Source organism: Marmota flaviventris, unplaced genomic scaffold (assembly GCF_047511675.1).
Source record: "Marmota flaviventris isolate mMarFla1 unplaced genomic scaffold, mMarFla1.hap1 Scaffold_44, whole genome shotgun sequence".
NCBI lineage: Eukaryota > Metazoa > Chordata > Mammalia > Rodentia > Sciuridae > Marmota > Marmota flaviventris.
The window spans coordinates 1,624,412-1,645,239 of NW_027288268.1; the positions used below are offsets into that span (position 1 = coordinate 1,624,412).

At 45.7% G+C, this 20,828-nt stretch overlaps 1 protein-coding gene across 1 annotated transcript in view; it reads right to left on the reverse strand.

The window, feature by feature from the left end:
* LOC114082099 (nuclear pore membrane glycoprotein 210-like) overlaps positions 1 to 15,917 on the reverse strand; it is a 37,741-nt gene extending 21,824 nt beyond the window's left edge. The window contains 8 exon segments of the mRNA XM_071607251.1: positions 3,027 to 3,128; positions 3,214 to 3,318; positions 3,537 to 3,643; positions 4,050 to 4,242; positions 4,855 to 5,028; positions 6,511 to 6,732; positions 7,013 to 7,175; positions 15,625 to 15,917. Of these exon segments, the coding sequence (XP_071463352.1) occupies positions 3,027 to 3,128; positions 3,214 to 3,318; positions 3,537 to 3,643; positions 4,050 to 4,242; positions 4,855 to 5,028; positions 6,511 to 6,732; positions 7,013 to 7,175; positions 15,625 to 15,917 (1,359 nt within the window).
* Between the last annotated feature and the right edge of the window lie 4,911 nt (positions 15,918 to 20,828).

Here is a 20,828-nt window from a genome sequence, read left to right on the forward strand (position 1 = left end):
GGGGGGAGCAGGAGGAGGAGGAGGAGGAGGAGGAGCAGGAGGAGGAGGAGGGGGGAGCAGGAGGAGGAGGAGGAGGGGGGAGCAGGAGGAGGAGGAGGAGGAGGAGGAGGAGCAGGAGGAGGAGGAGGAGCAGGAGGAAGAGGAGGAAGAGGACGATGAAGAGGAGGAGGAGGGGGAGGGGGAGTTGGAGGAGGGGGAGGGGGAGTTGGAGGAGGGGGAGGGGGAGGAGGAGGAGGAGCAGGAGGAGGAGGAGGAGCAGGAGGAGGAGGAGGAGGGGGAGGAGGAGGGGGAGAAGAAGGAGCAGGAGGAAGAGAAGGAGGAGGAGGAGGAGGAGGAGGAGGAGGAGGAGGAGGAGGAGGAGGGGGGGGAGGAGGGGGGAGCAGGAGGAGGGGGAGCAGGAGGAGGAGGAGCAGGAGGAGGAGGAGCAGGAGGTTGTTCCAGAGAACTTCTGGGGACAAAGCTGTTCTCAGGGGGCCTGCCTCACAGGTTATTCTGCCAGAGGGCTGGGTGGGCCCACCCTGGGGTCCTGCCTGCAAGGGGACACTGTTCCCCTCAAGATCCCACAGAAGGGAAGACACAGGGATGGCCCAGTGACCAGTGCATGTTCCAGGGAGAGGCGGCTAGGGCTCTGCAGTGGCCTCTCCCCTCAGCCTCCCAACGTAACGGAGACAGGCACCAGCTGCCTACATCTTCAGGCTGACTGGGAGGGGTTTTTCCTTTCTTTTTCAAAATTTTTAAAAATACTTAATTATTTTTTTTAAATGACGATGTGGCCCAGTGGCAGAGTGCTTGCCTAGCATGCCTGCGGCCCTGGGTTCCATCCCTGGTACCAAAAAAAAAGAGAGAAAGAAAGAAAATGGAGTCCTACCTCACCCCACAAACCCAGCGTATTGTTTCAAAGACTGAAGTGCAAGAGCTGGAATTTTAAGTCTAGAAGAAAACATGGATCTTCACGACCTCGATTTTTAACAGATTCTTAGATCTCACATCAAACACAGGAGCAAGGACACAAGGAAACAGAGACACCGCACCCCTCAAAATGAAACCCGTGAGCGCAAGACGATGCTACCAAAAAATCAAAAGATGACCTAAGGAACAGGAGACAGAGGGCTGGTGTCATCAAGAAAGCGTGACAGTAAACCTGGGGCTGGGGCTGGGGCTGAGCCGCAGGGCCTGGCCCAGTATGTGGGAGGCACTGGCTCGATTCCCAGCACGGCCCCTGAATAAGTAAAGATCCATCAACAACCAATAAAAATATTTTTTAAAAAGATGAAATATGGGCCCAGGATCTGAGCAGACATTTGTCTAACAAAGCCACAGAAACAGGGTGACGAGCACAGGAACAGTCACCACACCATCAGCCATCAGGCAGATGCCAACGGTCACCGCAGTGCAAAACCACTGTCCAAAGATGGCTAGAACTTAAGTCTGATAAGTACAAGTGTTGACAAGGATGTGGGGCAGCCAGGGCCCTCACGCAGGTAGGGGACATGAGGAGCCGGGGCCCTCCCTAGGCTCCACCGCAGGAACGGGGTTGCTGAGCCACTCGGGAAATCCGCCAGGAAGTTCCTGGATAGTTTCCACAGTCCCTGCAGACTCGGGGACTGCATTCCTGGGTATAGGGACGACAGAAGTGAGAATGGTCACTGAAGTGGGCCGCGTGAGAGAGCGGGTGAGGACAGGAAGGTGGTGGCCACAGGGCCCCGGTTTCTTTTGGAGATAATGACAACACTCTCGACACTGACCATCGTGGTGGCCGGGCCTGGGTGTGGACACCAAAATCCACCAAGTCCTACCTTCAGGGGGCGACGCCCACGGTACCCGAGTCGCACTGTGGTCTAGACGTCACCAAGTGATAGGAACCAGCCAGGGGCACGGTGCAGCCCCCAGGCCCTCCCTGCTCCTCGACTTGCCTCCGTCCCATCACCTAGCACCAAGGTCACACCCAGGTCCCCTTAGCTGACACTTCCAAGTGTGTCCCTGACAGTGGCTTGTGCCCCTCACTTTGTACCTGTCCCAGCCCACAGGCCGTGACTTGGGGACCCCCACATTGAGACGGTCAGGAGGTGAACGGACTGCGGGGCTCACTGGACACCGCTCACGGTGACACATGTGATCACTGGTGACACCATGGACTCTCTGCGGCAGTGGGTGAGGCCACCTCGCGGGCAGACGGCTCAGGCCCTGGACGCAGGCTGGGTCTGGACGTCTGCTGGCCTAGGAGGGCCGCCTGCTTCCCCAGGCCAGGCCCAGGGCAGGGACCGGCGGGGGGACTGCAGGTGGCCCCCAGGCAGGTGCCACCGCTGGGCCAGGGCCCCGGGAGTTGCACCAGCACCCACGCCAGGCGACCACCCTGGCCTCCTTGAGGTCCGTGGCCTGGTCCTGATGGTGGCCGCCTTGTGGGAACCGTCCCTTAGAACAGGGAGAGCAGTGCCTGGGCTCTGAGTGGCCCAGAGGCAGCCGGCCAGCTGTCCCTCAGCGGTGCTGCCTGGCTGGACACCCCTGCTGTGTCCCCTTGGGCCGCCCTGTGCCTGACTCACTCAGCAGGAAACGGGCTCCTTCTAGAGAAGGTTCGGGCCCAGGTGACGCCTGCCTGTTACCTCAGGACTTGGGAGGCCTGGGACAGAGGATGGAAAGTTGGAGGCCAGCTGGGAAACTCAGGAGGACCCTGTCTCAAAATAAGGACCACGAAGGGCTGGGGATGTGGCCCGTGGCAGGGACCGCAGAGACGTGGGGACAGGGAGCAGCAGGTGTGTCCTGGGTCCGAGAGGCACGATGGCTGCTAAGGTGCTGCCTGTGTGAGGATGTGTCACTCTCAGCAGGACACTGAGGGACACCACTGCTGACAGGACACGCAGCTGTGGACACGGACTAGAGATCCCCAGGTGGCCCTGCAGTGACAAAGGTCCCAGAGTGACCCAGACGCACTGGTGCTGCTCAGTCCCAGCTTTGGAAACGATCGGCCATGGAGCCCAGGGAATGGCCCACTGAGGAAGCCACCCCGTGCCGGCCGAGGCCCCGCTCACCGTGGCAATGCCCCTGGCCTCCTGGTAGGCCACCCTGACCACGTTGGCAGCGCTCGTGTTGAGGAAGAAGTAGCCGGAGCCCTCCTTGACGTGCAACTCCGCCTGGGGACGAGAGGCCAGGGGCAGCGGTCAGGCAGGGCCAGGGCCCAGGGTCTCCCGGGCGGGGCGGGGCTGGCGGGGGACCCACCTGGACATCAGGGTGGTTGTAGAGGGTCACCACGTCCGGATCCACACGCACATCCTCCACCAGGACCAGCTCCACCGAGGCGGACACAGGCGCAGGTGGGCCAGGCTGCAGGGACAGGGCAGGGCCATCAGACCCATAGGCCACCCCTGGGACAGGGGCGGGATCCCAGTCCTGGCCTTGCCCCAGGCCCCCGTGATGTCCAGGACACACACTGGGCCCAGGGCAGCCACCTTCCCATGAGGCCCCAGACCCCAGAGCTGGGAGGAGCCGTTCCCGGTGCCCAGCGGGCAGCTATCCACCCCCACGGGTGGCTCTGGACATACCAGTGGCTTCACTCTAGCTGCACTGAGGTGGGACAGCTGGTAGCCGGTCACTGTGGCAGAGATGGAGGTGGTCCCTGATGCCTCATGGACAGCAATGGCTTGCAATCCTGGGTCCAGAGGAGGACACCGACGTTGGGCCTCTGTGGTCACCCACCCCTCCATCATGGGCAAGCCCCAGTGTGAAAGTCGAGGGGAGTCGGGAGTCGCCAGACCCTGAGTGGGGCCCAGGGAGCAGGGCTGGAGGGGACGGGCCAGCTTTGGCTGCTGAGGGGCCTGGGGACACACAGGGGCCACCGGGGACTCCCCACTTGGGACCTCTAGCTCCAGTGCAAGACTGCAGCCCAGGGAGCTGCCCGAGCTTCGGTGCTGGACGAGGGGACCCCAGCTGGCCAAGGGGCGCCCCAGCTGGCAGAGGCTCCGACAGGTGCCACGCTGCTTGGGACACTCATCTGTTGGGGTTTCCCTGGTCCCCAGCCTCCTGTCCAGGGCTCCAGGCCCACAGCCGCAGCTCACCGTGAAACTTCCTCTGGCCACTCCCGTCATCCCGGGACACCAGCTGCATGGGCAGGTCCAGCTCGATGCTGGCCAGCAAGGGCCGGGTGGATTCCCACTGGACGCTCAGGGAGCTGAAGTTGTCGAATTGGCGGCCCTGCTGGTCATAGGCGGCGAGGTCCAGCAGGGGGTTGCGGTGGCTGGAGACGGGAACCTACAGGAAACAGAGGTCAGGACACCCAGGCCTGGGCACAGCCACGGCTGACCACATGGTGTATCCTGAAGCTGGCGGGCTGCCTGTGGGGTCCTGATGGGGGAAGGGATGAGCTGAACACCAAACTCTACAGCTGCTGGCCACCAAGGCACCCTGCACTCAGGAGACTGAGGCAGGAGGATCGCAAGTTGGAGGCCAGCCTCACCAACTCAGCAAGGCCCTGAGCACCTCAGTGAGACCCTGTCTCTAAATAAAATACAAAGAGGGCTGGAGATGGGGTTCAGGGGTTAGCACCCCTGGGTTTGATCTCCAGAGCCAAAAAAAGTTGGTACTAAGGAATTAAGGAGCAGAATAGTGGTCAGTAGAGGCCAGGGAGGCAGAGGAGGATGAAGAGCAGAGGCCAAAACAGTCAGCCAGGAACAGGGACTTCCCTGTCCCCCATGGCAACACCACAGTCCAAAGGCTCCTGGCCGGGGCCACATCCCGGGGATCCAGGTGAGCTCAGGGGATGACAGGCAGGCAGTCCAACCTGCCCACCACCTGGACTGTGCTCTGCTAGTCCCTGGCCACCTCTCCAGGCCTGCCTCCTCCCTCAGCCCCTCCCCCACGCACCACCTGCTTGTCGTGCTGCAGCCGTGGACACGACGGGTCCAGCGGGGGACCGGCGTGGACAGGCGTGAGGCTGATCCTGGATGGCGGGGCGCAGACGACCTTCACCACGGCAGGCTCCACGGCCGGGAAAGGGTTGGTGAGGCTGGGCTGGTTCCCCACGGAGAGGGCGATGACCTGGGGGTGGGGGGATGGCAGTCAGGGCACGTCCCCCAGGGCGCGTCCCCTCCTGTGCTCTGCTCTGCAGGACGGCTTTGATGTAGACACCCACGCCTGGTGGCTGCCAAGGGCCGGGGACCCAGGGGGCACGGCTGCAACTTCTCAGTGCAGGGCGCTGTGGATGCTGTGGATCCCAGGGCCTCTGTAGGGGACCTGGGGAGATCGGGGCACTGTGGCCTCCGGGACCCAGGAGCCCCCAGGATGCCCCAGCACATGCAGATGTCCCCAACATGTGAGGAGGGGACACGCTCACTGCTCACAGACCCTGTCCTCAGGGTGGACGGGAGGTGCTGCTCAGGACACAGGAGGGTGCAGAGGGTCACCCTGCAGGGCCCTGGCTGCCTGCTCACTGGCCAAGAGGGATCTCGGGGGTGGGGTCTGGCCCTGTGTATACGCCCTACGGGATGGGTGCCTAGGCCAGTGCAATGCCACACCCCTCTGCAGACGGCCCGGATCTGGTCCAGGTGCCCCATAGGGCCACCAGGCAGGAGAGGGCGGGTCCCCTGGGCTTCCTTCTCTGTGCACTAATCTGGTCACACAAGCGTAGTCCTGGGCATCCTGGGAGCTGCCCGTGGGACTCTGGACTCCACCGGTGCCCTCTGTACTATTAAATGTGCAGGGGACACCCCCCGCCTCTCCGGGTCCACTCTGACCTCCTGCTCACTTTCCATGCCCTCTTTGGGGAACCCTGGCAACAGAGCGGTGGACCTCACAGGAAGACAAAGGGCGCAGAGCCCGTAGCTTCTGCCTGGCTGGAGGGCGCGGGTACCAGGCACCAGAGGACCTGCACCTCGCCACCCGCCAGGCCAGCCCAGGGGCTCAGGCCACACCATCCACTCAGTCTTCTGATATTTCTCGATTTTCAAATTTTAAAAAAAATATATGAAGAGCCAGGCACCCACGTGACTCACGCCTGTCATCCCAGCTACTCAGGAGGCTGAGGCAGGAGGATCACAAGGTAGAGGCCAGCCTCAGCAACAGCGAGCCCCTGAGCAGCGCAGTGAGACCCTGACTCTAAATAAAATACAAGACAAGGCTGGGACAGGGCTCAGTGGGTAAGGGCCCCTGGGGTCACTCCCTGGTGTCCCCCCACCCAACAGGGATCCCAGGGGCAGGAACACAGGCTGTGCCGCGTGCTGAGCCCCAGGTGACCCCCCTGGTCTACAGCCTCCTCACTCATGAGGCCCAACTCTAGGACCGTCAGGTTTTCTGCCCTGACCCCGACTCCGGCTGGGTGGGGGATTCTGCGGCCCTGAGAGGGACCCCTGGGGGCTGTCTCTGGGACAGCTGGTGGCCTCGGTCCCCGCTCAGCCTGCCCGTCGTCCCCTCACCTGGCCTTCACTTCCCTCCTGTTTTGTGGGCACAGCAGGACAGCATCCCCAGGGTCACCCAATCTCTGCGAGGTCCCCCACCTGGAGGCCCTGAGCAGCAGCCACTCACCTGCTCGCCCAGGGCCCGGCAGGTGGCGCAGATGCTGTGCTGCTGGTGACTCCGGGAGGCGGGCGGGCCCAGGAGGGCCAGGCTGATGCTGTCCCCGTCCTCAGAGGTGAGGTTCCGGAAGAACCTGGCAGGCTCCAGGACCCAGGGCCGGGGGCCTCCTTCAAACAGCATGTCCTTTGAGGAGCCCAGGGTGACCACAGCTACGGAGGACGGGTCCACGGCCTGGGAGGGAGAGCGGGGCCTCAGCCTTCCCCAGGCAGGGCAGGGGACAGGCGGGGCAGGGCCTCGGGGCCACGTCTTTGCCCTCTCTGTGGGGACAGCCCAGTGCCTGAATCCCCCGTGCAACCCTCCTGGGAGACCCCAGGATGCAGCGGGCTCTGGAGGGAACCCAGCCTCGCTCCCCCCTGGCCTCTGAGGGACCCTTGGCTTGGCCTCCATTGGGACATCCGCGGGAAGAGCCCCAGGGAGCTGTGGGCACAGTGGCCCAGGGCAGCCGGCTCACCCTGAGGGGCAGGTAGGCGGTGATGGTGAGGCTGGCGCTCAGGTGGACGTGGCCATGCGTGTAGCTCACCAGGAGTGTGGTGGAGCCCCGAGCCTCGGCCTTCACCCAGACGCCACCACAGTGCTCAGGCCCTGGGGGCAGCCGCCCTGTGTCAAGGAGAGAACTGCGGTCACCATGGGAAGCTGGAGGGGCGCATGGCTAGCTCAGGGCCCCTCCACCTGGCTGGACACACAGCTGATGCCAACTTAAGAGCCTTGGGGCTGGGGTGTAACTCAGTGCCTGACACCCGACCCCGAAAACAGACAAAGAATCAAACAAGTCACCCACCAAGATGTCCTAAGGGAACGACTCACGGTCTTGTCTTTACCCCACAGACCTAAGATGGCCTGTAGCTAAGACTCAGGTCAAGAAGCATAAGATAGCAGGGTGGTGGCCCACGCCTGTCACCCAGGGGCTGGGGAGGCTGAGGCAGGAGGATCGCAAGTTGGAGGCCAGCCTTAGCCACTCAGCGAGGCCCTAAGCAGCTCAGTGAGGCCCCGTCTCTAAATAAACAAGAAATGCAAAGGAGCTACAAGCACAAAATGAAGTCTCTGACCCTGACTTGGTTCTAGATTTCCTTGCTGGTTCAATCTGATCCTTGCACACACCCAGGCAAGCTATTGTATTCAGGAACTGAATCTCTGGACAGGGTCCTCCACCTGACTGATGGACTCCCACACTCATTTTAAGACTGAACTCAACAATCACCTTTTTTGCAAAGCTTCACTCAACTACCAAGCAGTAACCCTGGAAAACTTTGTCAGAAAAATGACTCCATCACAGAAAAAAATTCCTGATTTATGAGATTTTATACCACAAACATTAAATTAGACGTCTTAATAGAAATAAGAGAGTTGATTTTCTAAGTAACAACTTCATTAAGCATTTCTTTAAAGATGTGTTTCTATTCAAATTGCTATGTTCTAAAGACACACATGATAGTTTACAAAAAAAACTATAATCAAGTTGCTGTTTTTTTTTTTTTTTTTTTTTTTTAAATTAAGAAAGTACCCAAATGCATATTAGGTGATGGGAAGAGTTCATTTCTTGAGGCTAGAATTTACTAAACTTCTGAGGAGGAAATAAAATCCTTCAACCAGATATGAGAAGACGACCTGTTGTCTTGAATACTTCAAAATAAAAATTGCTCTCAAAGTCATTTAAATCATAGTGTGATTACAAGCAACATAATACATCATCTTATGTTCAATCACATTTACTTGAAAAATCATTTACCTTCCACATGAATAAAGCGAGAATGTACAGATTGCTTAGTCATAAAAAGCTGTTTGCTAATAGATTCCCAAATTTAGGATTAAAGGGAACCAATAATAATAATAGGGGAGTAAAAATAAGACAATAAAGAAGAATAAAAGTAAAACTTAAAGGAAAAGGTACACATAGAACAATGATTTGAACATAAGAACACATAAAGGTAATCACAATATGTTGATTTAGTATTGATTTTAGGTAGACACAAGTATTTCCTCTGCAGAACCTCAAAATTAGGTAAAGAAGACATACAAATTAGAAGCCCATGAATTAGCACAAAGACTGTTGTTTAAAAACATTTTCATTTGAAAATAAGCATTTTCATCTGTAATATATGCATTAAGTAAGACATAATGTTTATAGACCAGCTATTTGCTTGAAAAAAAAAAAAAAGCTCCATAAAATAGCAACTTATTCTTCATTGAATCAAACTACATATAATCTTTTTCCAGTACCAATTTTAGTTAAGTACTTATTCATGTTATTACATATTAATAACTGTTACTAACTTTCTTGGGGGTCTAAGTTACGTAACCTTGTCTCATCCTGTAAAACAAAACAAACCTACCCACCTTATCAGTCTCCTCCACACTTGTGGATTTCACCACACAAGAAGCTAGCCTCTCCTGTATGTTTGTAAGGTCCTGAGGGGCACTCTGAGATGCTGGCATTGGAGGCAATGGAGCACGCCTCTTCTTGGGTGCATCCGATGGCAGGATGTTTGAAACATATGGTTTGGAAATAGTATTGGACCTCGAAAAAGTTGGGCGGTGCTTATTTATTAGAGGGGTTTCAGGAGCACTTGCAGTCTAATAAGAAAAAGACAGTGTCTATATGCAATTTCAAGATAAAAACCACTTATTTTATACAAGATTTGAAGACTCTTCTAAGATATTGCATAAGAAAATACTTACTTGCTCCCACTTTTTCTTACTACATTGAAAAAAACTAAAAAAAACCTTTATTTTCTTTTTCCTTCATAATGTCCAGGTTTTGTGATATTTGGCAGGATTGAAAAAAAGAAGAAAGTCATCTTACTTTGGTACAGAGAGTTGAATATTCACTTCCAAGTTTTTCTTCTCTTACTTTCCCTCTAAAACCCTATCTAATACGCTAGGCATGGAGGTATATGCCTAGAATCCCAGTAACTCAGGAGGCTGAGACAAAAGGATCACAAATTTAAGGCCAGTTTCAGCAACTAAGCAAAATCATCTCAAAAATTTGTTTTAAAAAGAGGGGGTAATAGGGAAGGTAACTCAGTGGTAAAGCACTCCTAGGTTCAATCCCTAGTACCAAAAACTTTAAAAATAAATAAAAACAAAAACTTAAGCAGTAATAAAAGTTGTCATTATAATCTGAAATGAATCACTCAGGACTACTTTTATCAAATTCTCAAAGAAACAAATATTCCTGTTTCACAACATAAGAAACTTAAACTAAGATATACTCAGGATCAATAATCACAACTAAGACATACACTCAATTCTTTATGACTCAGCCAGTGTTGCATAATTACCAACATTTCAGAAGTATAATGAAAGCAGTACTAAGATGGAATTTTATAACTATGAGTACATACATTAAAAAAATCACCACAGCAAACACAAATAATCTAATGATATTTCTCAGGGCATTAGAAAAACAGGAGTAAACCAAATCCAAAATCAGTAGCAGGAAATAAATCATAAATATCAGAACAGGAAATAAATGAATAGAAAGGATCAATTAAACTAAAAGGTGGTTCTTTGAAAAGATAAACAAAATTGACAAATACTTAGCTAAACAAACCAAAAAAAAAAAAAAGAAAAAGAAAAAGAAAACCCAAAGAAATAAAGAGATGAAAAAAGGATAATATGACACATATCACTGAAATTCATAGGATCATTAGCAATATTGAGTAAAACTATATACCAATACACTGGAAATTCTAGAAGAAATTAACAAATTTCTGGGCCCAGATGACCTACCACAATCGAACCAATAGGACATAAAAAAATCTAAATAGATCAATAATAAGCAATGAGATTGAAGCAGTAATAAAGAGTTTCCCAACAAAAAAGACAGATTCATTGATGAATTTTTACCAGATTTTTAAAGAACTACCACCAATGCTCCTCAAACTATTCCATGAATTAAAATGGAAAGAAACCCTTTCAAACTCATTCTGCAATGTATCACCCTGTTACCAAAACTTGATGAGGATACAACAACAACAACAAAAAACTATAGACCAATGTCCCTGATGAATATAGATGATATATATCTTCAATAAAATACTTTCAAATGGAATTCAACAGCACATTAAAAAGAGCATATATCATGATCAAGTTGGTTTCATTCCTAGGATGCAATGATGGCTCAATATATATGAATCAATAAATGTAATACAGCATACAGCACATAAATAGAATCAAGAATAAACATCACATGATCATCTCAATAGATGCAGAAAAAGTCCTTGGTAAAATTCAACAGTCATTCATGATTAAGTTCTGAATAATTAGATATAGAAAGAAGATACCTTATTATAATAAAAGCTATATATGATAAACCTATATCCATCATCATTCTGAATGGGGAAAAACTGAAAGCATTTCCTCTAAAATCAGGAAAAAGAGTATCTATTCTCAACCTTTTCATTCAGTACATTGCTTGAAATTTTAGCCAGAGCAATTAGGTAAGAAAAATATATAAAGTGATATAAATATGAGAGGAGGAAGTTGAATTATCCCTATTTGCAGATAATACAATTATATTCTGAGAAAATCCTAAAGATTCCATCAAAGGACTCAAAACTGATAAATTCAGCAAAGTAGTAGGGATACAATATCAATATACAAAAATCAATAGCTTTTCTATATATCAGTAATGAATGGACTGAGAAAGAAATCAGTGTTTCTTGAACAAGGAGGCGAAAGATTGCTACAGTGAAAATTGGAAAGTAGTGAAGAAAGAGATTAGAGAGTAGAAGATGTAAAGATCTTCCATGTTCATGGATTGGAAGAATTAATATTGTTAAGACAGCCATAGTACTGAAAGTGATCTATGGGTTCAATGCAATCACAATCAAAATACCAATGACATCTTTCACAGTTCTTCACAGAAATAGAAAAAAAATCCTAAAATTCATCTGGAATGAACAAAGACCACAAATAATCAAAATCATTCTGAGCAAAAGGACTAAGGATGTAGGCATTGTAATCCTTTATTTTAAAATATACTATTGAGAACCTCATCAGTATACAATATGAAGATGTGAATTTGGTGTCAACATATCTTATATACAATCAAAGATATGATAAATTGTGGTATAAAGGTGTATTAAGAATTGTAATGCAAAAAATAAATACACAAATGACTAAACAAGCAAATAAATAAAGTATACTACAGAGCTATTTTAATTAAAAAAAACCTGGTATAGACATAAAAACAGATATACATGGATACAACAAAAAATAATATAAAGGGGCTCGAGTTATGGCTTAGCAGCAGAGTACTTGCCTAGCACATGTGAGGCCCTGGGTTCGATCCTCACTACCACATTAAAATAAAGGTATTGTGTCCAACTACAACTAAAAAAAAATAAATATTAAAAAAGAGAATATAAACATAAACAAGATATATCTCCCTATTTACAGATAATACAATTATCATTACAATTTCTCTCTCTCTCTCTCTCTCTCATATATATATATATATATATATATATATATATATATATGAATTGAGGACCCAGAAATAAACCCATGTATCTTCAGACAGCTGATCTCAATAAAGTGCCAAAAATCATATACTGGAGAAAAGCCTTTTCAACAAATGGTACTAAGACAACTGGATATCCACATGCAGATGACTGAAACTAGATTTCAATCACCCTGAAGAAAAATCAACTCAAAATGGATCAAAATCTTAATTTAAGACATAAAACTTTGAAACTACTGGAAGAAAACATATAGGAAACACTTCAAAATACTGGAACAGGCAATGATTTCCTGAATAGTACTCTGATATCTCAGGAAACAAAAGCAACAATTGACAAATAGGATTACAATAAATCAAAACTCTGCTGCACAGCAAAGGAAACCACCAAGAGAGTGAAGAGGAAATTTATAGAATGGGGAAAAATCTCTGCCAGCTATTCATCTGACAGAGAATTAATCTTCAGAAAGAACAAATATTCCAATCAGTAACTGGACCAATGATCTGAACAGACATTTCTCAAAAGAATACAAATACAAGACAACAAATATATGTAAAAATATTATCTTTAGCCTTAATAAATCACAAAAAAACTACATGGAGATTCCTGTCACCCTATTCAGAATGGCTCTTGTCATATAAATAAACAAACCAAAGCAAAAGCAAAAGCAAAAAATAAAATAACAAATGCTAGTTGAAATGTGGAAAAAATATGAATCTGTATAAACTGTTGATGAAAATGTAAATTAGTATAGCTGGTATGGAAAACCCTTTACAGATTCTTCAAAAAACTAAAAATAGATTTACCATAAAATCCAACTAGAGCTGGGCATAGTGGTGCATACTTGTAATCCCAGCAGTTTGGGAGGCTGAAGTAGGAGCATCGAAAGTTCAAAGCCAGCCTCAGCAACTAAGCAAGGCCCTAGCAACTTAGTGAGACCCTGACTCAAAGTAAAAATAAATAGACAGGGGATGTCAATGGCTACGTACCCCTGGCTTCAATCCCTAGTTCCCCCCTCCCCACCACCACCACCACCAAAAAAAAAAGCCAAATAGACCATTCCTTAGTGTTCTTTCAAAGGGTAAAAAGTGGGAAGGAGATGAAATGAAAAGGAATTATTGGGAAGGGGGAAGGATACTGTGGGGTGGGCAAAGAGCAAGAGAAAGTAGAATGGAGGGTAGACATGATCAAAATATGATACATGTTTATATGGAAATGTCAGAGTAAAACCCATTACTTTGTATAATATATATTGATAATAATAATAGTAATAAAAAATGCACAAGATGATCTTGAAACAATTAAGAAAACTGTGAAAATATATTGGAGTTCATGTTAGAGGGACTCAGGATGGTTTCTAATGCAAAAATCTGAACAAATTTGGTGTCATGATTCCATAATTGAAACAATCACATACGTTTCATTCTGTGCTTTCATAATGATACTAAGAAAAGAACTCTTCATCATGTTCATGCTAGAGAACAAGTCCATTATTTAAAAAAACATCCAGTAAAGAAAAAGAAATTATCCCATTTTCATATGACCTTTTCTGACTGAATTTGATCTAGGGAGCCAAATTGCTGATATGAGTGAGTCTGTTTTATAGAAATATCTCAACAAACAGTTAAAAGTAATGTTTACATACACTCTTGTCCTTTATCAATTACTGTTTAAGATGCAGACAATAATTGTTGATGGTTAACATTAGAAAAGATGATAACATGTTACTGTCAGTTAATAGTAACACAAAAATAATACCTATGAAGTTTTCTTTCTTTTTTCTCTATTTTTTGGAGGCAGAGTCTCCCTATGTTGTACAGGCTAACTCCTGGGCTCAACCAATCCTCGTACCTCAGCCTCCAGTGTAGCTGAAACTACAGGCGAGTGCCACCATGCCAGAGATGTGTCACTAAAACCTGATTAAGGCTCTAGATTTAATAGTCAAATTTCAGGAAATAGAGGGGACAAAGAAACATGTGACAAGGATACATCACCAAAATTTTGAGTAAGACAAACTATAAAACAAATGACCTGGTTTTGTCAACAAACCAATTGCAAATAAAAAAAAAATTAGGACAGGAATAAATTTCAAAAGCATTATTTTACAAAAAACAAGGGTTTTATAGCAAATCACAATGTAATTTCAATGACATTGAAAACAAAGCACTGTGTGTCAAAATTTGATATAGCTAAAGCAGAGCACAGTAAATATACATTCTTAAATGTTTATTTAAAATAAACGTTCAATAAATGAAATAAACCATGATAATGTAGGGACTTCTCTAGGAAGGCAAAGATAGTACCAATAAATATTAATGCAATTTGTCTTGATAACATTAAAGAAAAACTATATTCCACAAATTAAAACTCATATCTGATAATCCAAATATTAATTAAGTAGCATGCATTCTGCATGAAAAGCCTAACAATAGTAACAATTAATAATGATGAACAGGTGGATAGGACTTCATGTTCAAAGAATTTTTCATAGGCCCATTTTACTTCTTAGAACATCTTTTTGAAGGAGTTATCATTAGTTATAATTCTAAGCCCTTCTTATTTGAGTAATGCCAGCATTTACCCTATAGATATAAAGAAATATAAGCAATGTTATCACTCGAATTCACATCCAAGGAGCCAGGTGATCAGAGATTTGAATAACTTGCACAAAAATACACAGGTTATACATGGTAAAACTAAAACCAATATCTATTTAAAGACTTTCTGTAATACTTGTGGTTTTTCTTTTTTATGCCGCTATTTCATTTTAAGATAGAATCCCCTAATAAATAAATATATATACACACACAATTAAGTTTAGTTAAAAGAACAGGTTGAAAATTCATATGGCGGCACAATAAATAATATAACCAGAGTGCCAAGCATGGTGGCACATGCCTGCAATCCTAGCTATGGAGGAGGCTGAGGCAGGAGGATCACAAGTTCAAGGCCAACTTGGGCAATGTAGTGAGACCATGCCTCAAAATAAAGCAATTCTTACAAGGGCTGGGGATGTAGCTCAGTGAAGAGCACCCTTAAGTTCAATCCCTAATACTGGGAGAATATTTATTTATTTATCTGGAGAGTATTTCAAATAATGATTTTTCCAGACATCTTGTCATCCTCTGCACTAGTTAACCCATCTTCCCTAAAGTTCTAAGTAGGGATCACTACAAGTCAAAGTGAAACACTAAAACAAGTGAAAATTTCAGCCTATTTTTTAAAAAACTCGATACTATAGTTTCCAATGATACCAAACAACCTAAGAGCTGAGGACACTTAACAGCACTTTGGACTGACCTGTAGACACTGTAAAAAAAAAAAAAAAAAAAATGCTTTCTTAATCTTATTCAGAGCATTCAGTCATCTGTAAAATCACAGACTTCCACTGCTGGAAGAGATAGTAGCAATCTATATATTCAACACCTTTAAAATGAGGTACAAAGGATTATGAAATTTGCTTAGGGTTAAATACATACAGAGTGGCAAAGTTAGGAGCAGAAGCCAAGTGCGAGTAACAGTGCTGTTTCTGGAAGGAACACAGAAACCATTTTTTTCCAATTTTTGTGCATAAAGGCAGACGGGGGGAGGGGGCGCTTACCTCCAGCGCTTCAAAAGGGACAAAGCTGGTCCTGGCAAACCCATTGATGATGTCCTCTTTGGCCAAGGTGGACTCGCTCCGCTTCCTCCGCGGGGGTCTGGGCAGGACCGGGGCTTCCCATTGTCTTCCTTGTCGGAGCCGGACGACGAAGCGAGCGAGGGCGCCCGAGTCCAGCCGGCCCCGCCGCCCGCCGAGCCGACCCCCAGACCGACCCGGGAGCGCATCTCCCGGTCTCGCTGCGACCTTGACCGCAGCTTTTTGCGGAGTCCAAGGCCCCGATCCGGTCCATCCATGGCTCTGCCACGCCGGGGTCCCCGCGCTCGCCGCCCGCGCGCCACAGGCTCCGGCCGGTTGGTCGGTCGCACAAAAAAACTGACTCGGAGCCCTCCCTCCCGGGCACGGCGTCCCTCCGCCCCGCGCAGACGCTCGCCGCCCGCAGCCGCCGGCGAGCCCGCAAAGGTCGCAGCAAAGTGGGGGCGCAGAACTTCGCCAGCCCCGGCGCGGGAGAACGCCCCCGCCGCTGCTCACGCAGGAAACTCACCGCCCGCAGCCGCCGGCGAGCCCGCAAAGGTCGCAGCAAAGTGGGGGCGCGGAACTTCGCCAGTCCCGGCGCGGGAGAACGCCCGCGCCGCTGCTCACGCAGGAAACTCACCGCCGGGCCGCAAGAGGTCCAAGCCGCGCAGCCAGTGGCGGCCAGGACCGGACCGCAGCCAACAGGATCACGTGGGCAGCTGGGGACCAGCAGCGCTCCAGAGCCCAGGGCATGCGCGCTGGGGCGGCCGCGCCTGCGCACTGGGGATAGCGGGACGCCGCGCGCGGGGGCTACCCTCCGGCGCCCCCGCGGGCGCCCCGACCCTCCGCGCGCACCGTGCGTCCTCCCGGGACACTTGCTCCTCGACCCGCCCGAGGAGCCCCAAGGCGTTTCCCCCGGGCGACCCTTGGGGTCGGAGGAGGAGGCTCCGGGCGGGGACGCTGCGGGGCGCTCGGGGCCTGGGCGTGACCAGGCGCCGCAGAGGGAGCGGGCGTCAGGTCGCGCGAGGCCCCGCAGCTTCCTGCAAACTTTTCCCCACGTGGCGCCACCGCGCGAGGCCGAGCCTCCCCGCGCCGGGCGGCCGCGAACTTGACCCATGGGAGCCGCCGCCGCCACGGGCTTTCGCCGCGTCCCTGCGCCGGGAAGCAGCTGATGCTTGTGGAGAGTTGTCCTGAGGAGCTGAGGGAGGCAGGGCCACCTCCCTCCAATGGGTTGGGATCCCGCGGGCCATCACCAGCCCCTTGGCACCTCATTGTCCATGCGAGCAGAACCCCACCGCCCGTCACCCTATCGCCCTGGACAGCCCACTCGGGGAGGAAGGGAAGGGAAGTGACCGGGTCTCCAGGCTCTGTGTGGGACCCTTCTTAATTTAGAATTCCGGCTCACACGTTCATTAGTTCTATGGGAAAGAGGTGGAAGGAAACAGCGGAGGACCGAGTTTTCTCGGATACACCCCGGACTGACTGGCTGCTTTTCTTTTTCCTGTATCCCCCACGCTGCCCCTCCTTTCCCATTTCAGTTTTACTCACCATAACACACTTTGATTTGTAAACATATCACATGCCTGAGAGAGAGCTGATGCAAATAGCATGCTACGTTTCTTCAGAGAATTTATTTACAATAGCTTCATAGATAAAGAAATTTGGAAATTTAATGATCACAAAGTTAACACTAATACTTACATTTAAATTAAGAGCTAAGAACGTTTGTGTTTATTATAAACTGAACATTTAATGGCACATAGAAAATGTAATATTCGATTAAAACCTAAGTTGTCCTGGTTGGACATATTTATTTCGAAGTCCAACACTGAATGGCTGTTCACTTTTCTCTATTGCCGATTTGTCTGCTTCAGTAGGTTCTGGATCTGGAATTTCAAATCTAAGAAGAAAATCAAAAGGAAAGGAATTTGTTGATACATAAATTAAAAAAAAAACATTTTAAATACAACAGAGAAAATTAATCAACTGAAGATTCCAGTTTCCTATCATTTTATAGAACATACAAATTCTATAAAACCTTTTCTACAGTACTGCATACATAGAACTACAAAAAAGTTGCCTTCAGCTATATGATCCTTAATTAAGAGAAGCAAGGGCGGCCATCCAATTATTTTTCTCTTCTTCAGACTTAGCAGCAAATATGATACTGTTGTCATTTGGGGGTACTAGTGCAAAGGCATGTCTGCCCCACAAGTATCTTCCTTATCACAGATTTCTACTCTCCACATAAAAGAAAACTTTTCTTTTAATCTATAGTCTGCACTACTGTAACCTGGAAGCTGGTCTGGCCATGATTAAATTTACTTCTGATCATTAAGCCATCAAAGAAAAAAATATGTCTTTCTTCTTAGCACCAATTCTTGTCATTTGTCCTTCCATTATGAATTCATTGCAGCACTGTGCAATATCTTTGCTTATCCATCCATCTATTTTTCCCAATTTCTGTCATTTTTCTGTTGGTCCAGTTCTTTCTAATTAATTGATGATTATAAAAAGGGCAACCTGGATCCCTAATTTTTTTTTAAAAAAAAGATAAGAATTTAAGTTTAGTCAATAATTGCACAATCCCAATTCCTAATTGCCTCAAGGGCAAACTTTCAAATCAAGTTGCAAAAATATTGCATTGGGCTAATGGTGTTATTCAGTGGTACAGAACAAGTTATCAGTATAAATAAAACCATGGGTATAATCCACATAATTTTAAAAGAAAAAAATAAATAACAAAATACTAAATTTTATAAACAAAATTTATGTTCTTTTAACTTTGTCACTAATACATATATGCCCTGTTTCATTGCTGTGAAAAAGAACTATTACAGACTCTATATTTCAAAATTCCTATTACCCTAAGTAGTAAAATTACAAAGAAACTTAAACTCTTGTATTGATTATAAAAATAATTAAACACATTTTAGGTGTCTTATCTGTGAAAGAGCTAATAAAAAGTAAAACAAACAGAAAATTGAAAGAAAAGCACAACTTTTAAAATTGCAACTTTCATTATAATTTATATTTTTGAGAAAACCAAGCACCAAATATAATGAAGCATGAAGAAATATTCATTGTTTCATCAGTTTGGAATTAAGAAGATTGGTGTCTAGATGAATACAGTTTTTACATTATGTCCATTCTACGTTGAAGATTCATGAGAGAAGTAACAGCTTGGTTCAAATCTTACTCTGTCTTCTGGCTCCTCACCACATGCTTCCAATTGCTAAGAATATCCAAAAAGATAAATTAAAACTGCATTGTTTAATTCTTGCCTCAATTTTTTGTTACTAGAGAAAGCATCATCAAGCATTTAAATCTTTAAATACAGTTTAAATACATTTAATAAAACAGTTATTTTACACTACTCTGTTTACTTTATTATCCCTTAAACCAAGCCTCTTTCTACAAATACAATATACATGTAAATTATTACTAGCAAAACAAACAGTAAAAAAACTGAATATCATTTAAACATCTTCTAGATTTACAAAAATAATTTAAAATATCTAAAACAAGAAAACTATGTTACTTTTATTTATTAGTAACTGTGACTGCATGAAACAGGATAAACTCCTACAAATGATTTCATATTCTTTTAAGGATAACATACTTGAGTTTCAGCAACTTCAAAAAATTTACATATCTTTGTTTTACAACAAAATAAAGTAGAAAACCTTTACCACTTCAAATCTTCAGAAACTTTTCTGCATACAGAGTCCATAAAGGATTCTCCTAAAATTTTTATAAGAAAAAATAAAACCAGTATAGTCAGTATCAAGAAACCATGAAAATAAATATTCTGTTATAATCCTGAGAAATCATAGTTAAAAATCAGTTTGTTAGTCTGCAAATCTCCGGTTTTATTTCATTTTCCAAAACTTCTCTTGTATCTCCCTCTCAGAAAGAAAGAAAGTTTATTTTTTCTAAATAAATTACATTGGACTATGCTTCTGTATTTCAGCTCTTTTGACAGAAAAATTCAAAGTGGAATAATGCATAGATATCATATAAAATTATATAAAGGTATGTTTATGCAAGAACAAATGTAACAAATTATTATCACTTCTTTCAGAAAAAAAATAAAACTTAAATCTATTTAATGATTTTAGTGTCTAGAAAATGTGTGCAAAGTTTATATTTTCCCCATATTTCAATCAATATCTCAAAAGCATCCAGGGATATTTTTTTTCTCAGTAAGGAAATGGTGAAATATTATTTGAGAACTTGGTCCATTAACTTTAATTCATCTCCTAATAATTATTCTATGTATGAAACACAGAGGCACTTACCTGGAGAAGTTTTGCTATTAAGAGATTAGCAATAAAAATATTTTAAGTGACTATCATTTGAAGTAATATCTTAATCTCTAGACTAAGAAATAAAACATTAAAGTATTAGGAAAAATAGGTGAAATCACCATATAAAGTTTCCAAAAATATAACACTTGCTTATTCTGTACTTTTAAAGGTGAAATTTACTAGCATAATCACTTATTTTGCTGCTTTAAAATTTCTGATGTTTCTTCTCAACTCCACTTTAAAATGTTCTTAATAAAGATGGATATTGATTTTAGAAATGGTTAAAGCATTTTATTCTGTTTTTGTTGACAGCAATTTCTAAATTGCCACTAATGTTCAACATAACTCTTATGCGTTAACTTATTTAATCTTTATTGGATTCTAGGGCTACAATGATACTAATTTTTTACTGTCTACTTAGCTTAAGCCCACCCAAACGGTTACATATGTCTTTTTTTAGAGAGAGAGAGAGAGAGAGAGAGAGAATATTTTTAATATTTATTTTTTAGTATTTGGCGGACACAACATCTTTGTTTGTATGTGGTACTGAGGATCTAACGCATGCCAGGCGAGCGCACTACTGCTTGAGCCACATCTCCAGCCCCAACATATGTCTTTTTAATAGAGTTCTGTAATAATTACAGGTTGTCAAGCAGGAAAAAAATTCAGATATTTAGAATTTGAGATTTTCTATATTTATTGGTATATAAATCATGATTCTGGCATAAACTTCATCCAATAATTTGCAAAATATTTCTTAAATTTTCAGCTTAAGAATATCTAAGCTAGTTTCTGTATAGACATGTGAAGGCCTATATTCTAAATTTTCCACACTGACATGCAAATTATCATCCTGAACTACTTACAAATTAATCATACTCT